This window comes from Heloderma suspectum, chromosome 3 (genome assembly GCF_057233095.1).
Source record: "Heloderma suspectum isolate Gila_16-S chromosome 3, 16-S_ref, whole genome shotgun sequence".
Lineage (NCBI taxonomy): Eukaryota > Metazoa > Chordata > Lepidosauria > Squamata > Helodermatidae > Heloderma > Heloderma suspectum.
Genome location: NC_139460.1, coordinates 22,162,343 through 22,172,499, shown reverse-complemented (window position 1 = coordinate 22,172,499; position 10,157 = coordinate 22,162,343). Strand labels below are relative to the sequence as shown.

Sequence of the window (10,157 nt, the reverse complement as noted above, 5' to 3'; positions counted from 1 at the left end):
GAGCTGATAAGGGCACAGAAGTCCTGCAAGGGGAAGAGAGTAGAACACACACACACACACACAGGTGACAACAACGGGGGCGGGAAGGCAACCGTGTTCTACGTCAGCCACCCACGACCCGGCGCCCTCCAGATGTGCTGGACCAGGCCCGTAGGCACTCTAAAGGCTGGGGGGGGGCGCCAAAAAAGTAGAGGGGGGGCAGTAGATCTGGTTTGCAGGCCTTTGAAAGACAAATTTGTATGCTGTTTTTTAATTATTTCTTTGTAAAAAAAATGCAGGGGAGGCAGAGGAAAATCAGGGGGGTGACCCCCAAGCCCCCCCCCCCGGCAACAGGCCCGTGCTGGACTACAACTCCCAACGTGGCTGGGTGGGGATGATGGGCGTCGTAGTCCGACACGTCTGGAGCGGGGAAGGCTGCTCCGCGCGGATGCTCTCTGGCCCCCGCTTCTCCGGGGCGCTGGGGAGGGCGAGGCGGAGGAGAGCAGCCGCCTGCCTTCGAAGGGGTGGAGGGCCTCCCGGCATCGCACCTCCCTGCCTTGCGCACTGCACTGTGGGCGAAAGATGGCAGCTTCCTGCCCCTCTCTCGGCTTCCCACGCCTGTGACAGCCGGAGCCCGCCTGCCTCGCCTTCCCCGCGGACGCCGGTTTGCGGGGCTCCCGCCGCCCCTCCGTTCCTGGGGCTCCATCCAGCATGGAGAAGAGCTCCAGCTGCGAGAGCCTCGCCTCCCAGCGGGCACCTTCGGCCACCCGCCAGCCCAGCATCGACTCGCTCTCCAGGTAACCTGCCATCCTCCCCCCGCCGCCCGTGCAAAAGGTCTAGGGAGGCGCGGAGGCGTTTTGTGGCTTGGGCAGCATCTTCTGCCCTTCCCCCCCGGCGCCGATTGCGGAGAGGTGGGGTCGAAATCCCGGTTTCTTGGGAGAGGACCGAAGGCTCGGCCCGCCTCCGAGCCCTCAGTGGTTTGATTTGGGCGGTGGGGGTGGTAGATAAGATGCTAAGGGGGGCTGTGTATAGGCTTTGCCAGCCTCCCCCAAGTTGGTGCCCTCCAGATGTTCTGGATTACAGCTCCCATCAGCCCCAGGTCGCACCGCCTGTGGTCAGGGATGTATTGACTATTTATTTATTTATTTATTTATTTTCAAATCACATTTCTAATCCACCCAATAACGAATGTTTTCTATGCAGATTACAAACAGTTAAAAAAACTAAACTATCATAGAACAGTTAAAAACATACAAATGCAATTATTATTATTATTATTATTATTATTATTATTATTATATTTATATCCCGCCTTTTTCCCAGTACTGGGACTCAGTATTGCAATGCACGTATTTAAAATAATATTCTAAACATTTTACTCAGTTGTATATCTGCCGCATCCCAAAGTGGCGGGAAAGTGGTGAACGTGAAATGCAAGGGGATCGGAAGGACAATAAATAGAACAACGAAGTGGCACAGTGCAGAGCTAATCAGTAGTTAAAACAGAACTCTCTGCTGTGTGCTACAAACCACAGCTGTCTGGGTCACGCTTCAGGGAAAGCCTGCATGGAGAAATGATGGGAGTTGTAGTCCCAAACATCTGCAGGGCTCCGGGTTGGGGAAGGGACCTGCGAGGCCTGTTTTCCAATACCAGCTGCATGGGAGGGCTGGGTGTGATAAGCAAACTGCTTGTGCTTAGAGGCACTCTTCTTTGGAACTGCATCACACATTCCAGGGTTGAAGCCTTAACAGGTTCAGGGACAAAGAGCCCCTGGTGATTTCCCAAACTGTCATCCAGATTTACTTATTTTTTGCAGCCCGATGTAAATCCCGCTGGATTGGATATGGCGTTTAGTCAGGCAGGCAGCAATTATCTGCCTGTTGTCTTGGGAAGGAGAGCTGTTGTCCTCGGTGAGAGACTTACTTCTGAGTAGCAGGCCTGAGCTGTAAAAGGATTGAGCTGAGTAACAGGATTGAGCCCCCACCCCCTATCGAGAGTGACAATAAAGCTGTAATCTGGTGCACACTTACCTGAGAGTAAATCCCATTGAACATGATGGGACATACATCTGAGTAAACACCCTCTTACAGCACCGTCCTCATCCAGGATGGTGCTGTAAGAAGGTTTAGAAGGATGGATTCTCCAGCACTGACCCATCCTCTTTCAATGCAGAATTGAAGAGGACATTTTAAGCCATTCTTTTTCCTCTTGCAAGGAACCCAAGGCGGCTTACAACTCTGTGAGGTAGTTTAGGCTGAGTCAGTGACTGGCCCCAAGTCACTCATGGCTGAATGGGGACTAGAACCCGGATCTCCTGAGCCCAGTCCAACATTCTAACCACTACACCACACTGGCTTTCCAGCGGATGGAACTCGGAGATCTGCTAGTTCAGCTTTACAAGTGGGACTGTAACAAAATGTTGCAGTGTGGAGTGTTCCTGTTCAGGATACCAGCCAGGCCCTCTTCCAGGATACTCTATATTCCATTCCATCTCCCCCATGGTCTCCCTCCCCAATAAAACCACAAGAGCAACACCACTAAAAAGTAGCATGCAGCAAGTTTATTATTTTCCATACATGGCAGGTGTGTTGGTAGCTAAGAGGGAAATGGAGAGTTATCCATTTGGAAAACGTTGAGTTGCTGCAGCTAAGCTCCTATCAATGTTTTTTATGCAGTCTTCTGCTCATCCCCACCCCGCTCCTTCGCTGAATTTAGGGTGTATTACTTTGGATTTCCTGCATCGATCAGGCAGTTGGACCAGATGGCCTACAAGGCCCCCTCCAACTCCCTGATCCTGTGTCACAATGAGGCAGGATTGCATCCTTACTCTTGCTCTTTCTCTCCCCTCTCCCCCTTTGCCTTGTTATTTCCCCTCCCTCCCAGTCTCTAGCCTTGCTGTTTCTCTCCCCTCTCTCCTTTTGCCTTGCTATTTCCCCTCCCTCTCAGTCTAGCCTTGCTCTTTCTCTCTCCTCTACCCCTTTTCCTTGCTGTTTCCCCTCCTTCTCAGTCTAGCCTTGCTCTTTCTCTCTCCTCTACCCCTTTGTCTTGCTGTTTCCCCTCCCTCCCAGTCTAGCCTTGCTTTTTCTCCTCTATGCCTTTGTCTTGCTATTTCCCCTCCCTCCCAGTCTCTAGCCTTGCTCTTTATTTATTCATTTATTTATTTATTTCATTTCTATACCGCCCAATAGCTGAAGCTCTCTGGGCGGTTCACAAAAATTAAAACCAAACAACACACAATAAAACAATTTAAAATATATAGAACATTAAAACCACAATATAACAATACAACCACAATAAAAACTAGCAGCAGTACAGGAGTTTAAAATACAGATTTAAAACAGCAAAGATAAAAATTTAGAAAGCTAAAATGCTAAAATGCCTGGGAAAACAAAAAGGTCTTCACCTGGCGCCGAAAGGAGTACAATGTAGGCGCCAGGCGAATCTCACTAGGGAGCTCATTCCAGAGCTGGGGTGCCACAACAGAAAAAGCCCTCATCCTAGTAGCCACCTGCCTCACTTCCTTTGGCAGGGGCTCACGGAGAAGGGCCGCTGATGATGATCTTAAGGTCCGGGCAGGCACATATGGGAGGAGGCGATCCTTCAGGTAACCTGGCCCCAAGCTGTTAAGGGCTTTGAATGTTAACACCAGCACTTTGAATCGGGCCCGGAAATGGACTGGCAGCCAGTGCAGCTGGAAAAGTACTGGCGTAATATGAGCTCGCAGGCCAGTCCCTGTTAACAATCTTGCTGCCCTATTTTGGACCAGCTGAAGTTTCCGGACCGTTTTCAAAGGCAGCCCCACGTATAACGCATTGCAGTAATCCAGACGAGAAGTTATCAGAGCATGGATAACTGTAGCTAGGCTATCTCTGTCCAGATAAGGGCGTAGTTGGTATACCAGCCTCAGCTGATAAAAAGTGCTCCGTGCCACTGAGTTCACCTGTGCCTCAAGTAACAGTTCTGGATCCAAGAGCACCCCCAAACTACGAACCTGATCCTTTAGGGGGAGTGCAACCCCCTCCAGAACAGGTTGAATATCACCTAGCCGGGCAGATGAACCACCCACTAACAGTACCTCCGTCTTGTCTGGATTGAGTTTCAGTTTATTAGCCCTCATCCAGTCCATTACCGTGCCCAGGCACTGATTCAGAACAGCCACTGCCTCACCCGGTTTTGATGAGAAAGAGAGGTAGAGTCCAAAAAAGTTGGGGACCCCTGTATATGGTCTTACTAGTGAATGGACCTGGCTTTGCTAGGGTTGGAATAGCCTTGCATTTGATGCAGCAAAGCCTTCAAGCCAAGTTACACAGCTGTCAAGAGTTGGCCGCATTGCACCTGCCCTGTCTGAGTGAAGCCACGCCTGCTGGCACCCCTAGGCTTGGCCTCTGCAATGGTCCACCCATACAGTGCCCTGAGGGAGGGTCTGTCCACTCCATTCCCCTGAGGGGGGAGTTGTATAACTCTGGCCCTTGGACTACAGAGGGACATCTGTCACCTAGTGACTGAAGATGATACTATAGGCTTCAAACACACGGATGCATTTAAGTTAATTTCAATTAATTTAAACATGCACAGCCCTAGGGTCCCCTTAATATGCATGCCAAGTTTCAGGTGTCTAAGTGCCAAGTCCCTGGAACTTCAGCACTGACAGATAGGTAGAGCAAGGGCTGGATCCGCCCGATCTCGGAAGCTAAGCAGGGTCAGCCCTGGTTAGTACTTGGATGGGAGACCGCCTGGGAATCAGGCTTCTTGCACTGAGCAGGGGGTTGGACTCGAAGGTCTTGTAGGCCACTTCCAACCTTATGATTCTATGATTCCTTCAACAAGATAGACAGACACACATCGTCTTTGAGTATTATAGAACAGGGGTCCCCAAACCCCAGGTCGTGGACCAGTACCAGTCCATGGCCTGTTAGGAACCAGGCCACAGTAGGGGTATGCAAAAACCCCTTACCTTGGGTCCGCAGGGGTCCGCGGGGGGGGAGGTGATCCGTCCCTCCCCCCCAGAATCCTCGCCGGCCCCGGCTGCTGGTGGACATTCGGCTGCTGGGACGCAAATGGCGTCCGCATAGCGGATGCCATTTACATCCCTGTTCTTCAAGTAATAGGCTACGTAAATCTTTACGTAGCCTTTTACTGCAAATAACAGGGACGCAAATGACATCTGCTATGCGGATGCCATTTGTGTCCCAGTGGCTGGAAGTCCGCCCACAAAACCACTCACACCCCCCCTCGGTCCGTGGAAAAATTGTCTTCCACGAGACCAGTCCCTAGTGCAAAAAAGGTTGGGGACCGCTGTTATAGAAGATAGAAGATTGTATTATATTGGGGCTTATCTTAGTTTTTATGCTTTTTTGTACACCACCCTGATACCTTAGGATAAAGTCTGGGTTAAAATACTTCTAATTAAAAAAAAAAAAATGAGGGAAGGATGTTTAACTCTTTCCTTGCTGGATATTTGCTCAAAGTCCCTCCAGCTGCTTTTCTCCCATAGGGTAAAAAGGTGCCTTCCCCCCAGCTACTTTGCCACTCATGTGGGGGGAAAAGATACTGGGGGATCAACAACTTTGAATGCACACACACAGCTAGCAGGGAAAAGGTTAAACAGCCTCTTCCCCCTCATTCCTTGTTCTGTGGATAAGACACTTGCACTTGTTTTGCATTTAAAAGAAAATAGTCAGAAAAGAAAATTGCAGAACTATATATAGTTTGGCCTTGAGATTTTTCCCCCCAGCCATTGCCCATACATTCTCAAGCCTGGCTTTGTAGCCTTAGGGAAACCTTCCCCAGCCTGAAACCCTCCAGATGTGGGATTATGGGAGGACTGCAACTGGCTGTGGGATTGTGGGAGTTGTAGTCCAACATGTCTGGAGGGCTCCAGGTTGGGGAAGACTACCTTAGGGTCTAGAAACATGCTCCGAAAAGGAAATCTAAAATTCACAGGGGAAACTGAATTCTATAGCCAGTACTAAAGGATTAGGCTCTTAGGAAGTGTTGACTCATGAATAGCGTGATTCAGTCCCGTCTGAGGTTTGTTCCATAGAAACAGTGTATTGCATTTCAATGGGTGGTTGGCTTTCTGTTCTTGGAGTGCAGAAAAAGATCTCAACAATCCATGCTTTGTTTACTGAGTGACTTACACAGACTGCAGGCTTTTTTATATCCCCCACCCCACCCCACCCCCAAAAGACTAATAGCACATGAACACTGGTAGGGACACTGTAGGCTATTGTGTGGCGATGGCAACATGCAATGGACACTGTGGGGGCGGGGGGACTCTCTCATGGACAAAATACAGGGCACGTTTCTCAATTGCTTGTGGGAGATTGGGTCCTTGTCCTCCAGCAATCTCGTTTCTGTCCTTCAAATGCTGAAGCCAGACTCAAATTTTGGCTTACTTAGCGTTGGCTGCAACGCTCATTCGGACAAGTAATGAGTGGGTGGTTAAAGTCTTTCAGAACTCAGTCATCTGATTTCTAAAATATTTTTTTGTTTTGTTCCCTGGAACAAATTCCAGCTGGGTAGCTGTGTTTGTCTATCATGGTACACAAACAAAAAGAGTTTTGGGACATCTTAGAGGCAAACAAATTCATAGTGGCATACACTTTCATGGATTACAGACAGGGCCAGCCCTACCATTAGGCAGGGTGAAGTCAGAACCTCAGGAGCAGATGGTAGGTGTGGTGAAGGGGGCAGTGGAGGGGCAGCAGTGGCAGTCCCCTGGCCGTTCCCCTAAGTTGGAGGACAGAATTGTGTGTTCCATGTGGCTTTCCCTGCCTTTCCCACCCCCCCAAGCTAGTCTGCAGCTCTCAGGGTTGGTGGAGGATGCTGTCGTATCACCACGGCTGAATAAGAAGGAACTGCCGGTCTGGTTGCCTTCTGTAGATAGAATGGGGTCCCCCTCACCATTTTGTCCTTTGCTTCCCTGAAAAATCAGCATTCAAATGGATATGGAGAGCCCCCACGAATAGAGGAGGCTCTCCATCTTCACAGCGTCAGCCCTCCATGTGCAGAGGGTGATGGAAATGACACCGGGGGGGGGGGGGTAACAGGGCTAGCACTCTCCTCCTCCTCCTCATTCATTTATTTTACTCACTTTTAGAACACCTGAATAGGGCTTGTGTGGTTGGAAATCCCAATTGTGCAAGGTCACCAATCATATGGAGTGCCTACAGCCACTGTACAGCAACATAGGAAGCTACCTTATAATGAGTCGGACCATGGGTCCATCCAGCCTGGTACTGTCGACACTGACTGGCAGTGGCTCTCCAAGGTTTCAGGCAGGGGTTTTTCCAGTCCTACCTGGAGATGCCAGGGATTGAACCTGGGACTTCTGGATGCAAAGCAGCTGCTCTACCACTGAGCTGTGGCCTCTCTCCAATCACAGAGTTATTATTATCATCATCATTATATTTATTTATATCCCACCTTTTCCCCAATACTGGGACTCAAGGCGGCTTTACAACATTAAAAACTTTTACCATTAGAACATATAAATAGAAATATACAAAAGTTCAAAATATAATTAAATCATCAATAATATTAAAACTGTATAAAATATCAAAATTTTAAAAGACAGCAACAACATAAACAATAGTATCAATCCATCATATTCTCACAGGTCCGGACTATCTATCCCAAAAGACCTGCCGGAACAAAAAGGTTTTTACCTGCCTGTGGAAACATAGCAAGGAGGGTGCCACTCTTGCCTCCCTAGGAAGGGAGTTCCAGACCCTTGGGGCAGCCACTGAGAAGGCCCTCTCCTGCGTTCCCACCAAGCGAGCCTGTGATCATGGCAGGACTGTGAGAAGGGCCTCCTCTGAAACTCAGGGTATGAGCAGGCTCATAGGGGAGAATATGGTCTTTCAGATAACCTGGACCCAAGCTCTATAGGGCTTTATAGGTCATGTCCAGCACTTAGAACTGTGCCTGGAAACAGACCAGGAGCCAGTGAAGCTGTTTTAGCAGGGGAGTTGTATGTCAATAGTCTGGCAGCAGCTCTTTGAACCAGGTGAAGTTTCCGAGCGCTCTTCAGAGGCAGCCCCACGTAGAGTGTGCTGCAGTAATCCAAATGGGATGTAACTAAGGCATGTGTCACTGTGGCCAAGTCAGACATCTCAAGGAACGGGCGCAGCTGGCGCACTAGCTTCAACTGTGCAAATGCACTCCTGGCCACCGCTGAAACCCGGGCATCCAGGCTCAGGGCTGAATCCAGAAGTACACCCAAGCTGCGAACCTGTGTCTTCGCGGGGAGTGTAAGCCCATCCAGCACAAGCTGAATTCCTGTTCCCAGATCATCCTTTCGACTGACCAGGAGCACCTCTGTCTTGTCTGGATTAAGCTTCCTTTTGTTTGCCCTCATCCAGTCCATTACTGCCACAGACACAGGTTCAGCACCCCAACAGCTTCCTTGGAATTAGATAGAAAGGAAAAGTGGAGTCGGGTGTCATCAGCGTACTGGTGACACTGAACCCCAAAACTCTGGAGAACCTCTCCCAGTGGTTTCATGTATATGTTAAATAGGATGTGGGACAAAACAGAACCCCGATGGACTCCACAAGCCGATGGCCAGGGAGTCAAAGAGAAGTCTCCCAGCACCACCTTCTGGGTCCGCCTCTCCAAGAAGGAATGGAACCACTGTAAAATGGTGCTTCCAAATCCCATCCCAGCGAGGCAGCCCAGAAGGATACCATGGTATCATTCTGGGTATAGAGTTGGAAGGGATTTCAAATATCATGTAGCCCAAACCCCTGCCAATGCAGGAAATGAAGTACTACAGGTTGTGTTGTGTTTAAGGGGGATGGGGCACAGTTCATTGTGCCTGAATATGACATGCTAGCCATATTTCCTTGGAACCAATCTCTTTATGTTTCAAACCGAATGCAGGATTGCACTGTTACAGTTCATTCAAACCCTGGATTTGCACCAGGGCAGTAAAACCTGATATGGTGCCCTGGTGAATTTGGCTGCTCCTGTGCTAAATGTCTCCACCTCATAGCAACAAAAACGTAAGCTGTTGGACTTCCTGATCAGAGAGAGGCTGTGGGGAAATTTCTCCAAAATGTACAATTTTGCAAAACCAAGCAACTGTCTCCTCCTCCTCCTCCTCCTCCTCCTTTTCTTCTCCTCTTTCCTGTTCCTCTAGTGCTTCCACCTCTCATTCAGATCATTCAGCACGTACAAAATCTGCTTCAGTCGTCTCATCGGATTCCATCTCCACCTCTACAGAAAACTTTTCTCCAGATTTAAGGGTAAGTCTTGTAGTCGATTTACACCTGCAGTGGCCATGTGCCCGCTGGATTGCACTGTGTCAAACTTTGGGGCGGGGGGACAAGTGGCTAGGCGTGGCCACTTGTGATCTCCAAAGAAGAGGACATACATCTCCAAAAAAGAGGACAAAAGCAAACAAATACCAATTTGTGTATGCTAATGTATATACATAGATACAAGTTTAGAAATAATTACTATAATTTAAATAGAAAGACAAACATGTCACCATAGTGCATAAGACTGTGACCAGATGACCTGTGAGCTTTTCTCAGTCTGCTGTCAATGGGCGACTTCAAGGCCCAGCTCTTCCTCCTGATGGGTTCATTATCTTTATATCAGACTAGGACTGGATAGCCCCTCAAATAGAGGATTCCTTCAGCACAGAGAACAGTCCTCTGGCAGCCCTTCAAATAGAGGACTGTCCTCTGTAAAAGGGGGTGCATGGTCACCCTACCACTGTCAACAAGGCCCCCTCCAATTTTCATGACTCTATATGTGATCATGAAAACTAAGAGTGCCAGTGTAGTGTAGTGGTTAGAGTGTTGGACTGGGACTCGGGAGATCTGGGTTCTAGTCCTCACTTGGCCATGAGTGGGGTGGCTTTGGGCCAGTCACTGACTTCAGCCTAACCTACCTCACAGGGTTGTTGTGAGGATAAAATGGAGAGGAGGGGGACCATGTAAGCCATTTAGGGTTCGTCGCAAGAGGAAAAAAGGCAGGAAATAAATGCAATAGTAATAATAATGTTTCTTTCTCGCAGAGTTTGCAACTGAAGGGACAAAATAGCCATGCAGTAAAATTACATGGTGCAGCCTTCTTGGGACTGTATCATTTCAGACTGCGAGGCAGGGATTGCATTTTTGAATATTTGAATATTCCCTCTCCCCCCACCCCCATGTAAAGAAAA

The 10,157-nt window shown here is 49.0% G+C and overlaps 1 protein-coding gene across 1 annotated transcript in view; it reads left to right on the top strand.

The window, feature by feature from the left end:
• Positions 1-533: 533 nt before the first annotated feature.
• The window catches only part of MTMR2 (myotubularin related protein 2), a 40,255-nt gene continuing 30,631 nt past the window's right edge, over positions 534-10,157 (top strand). The window contains exons 1-2 of the mRNA XM_084842643.1: positions 534-776; positions 9,126-9,231. Of these exons, the coding sequence (XP_084698769.1) occupies positions 691-776; positions 9,126-9,231 (192 nt within the window). The 5' untranslated portion in view covers positions 534-690. The remainder of the gene's footprint in view (positions 777-9,125; positions 9,232-10,157) is intronic.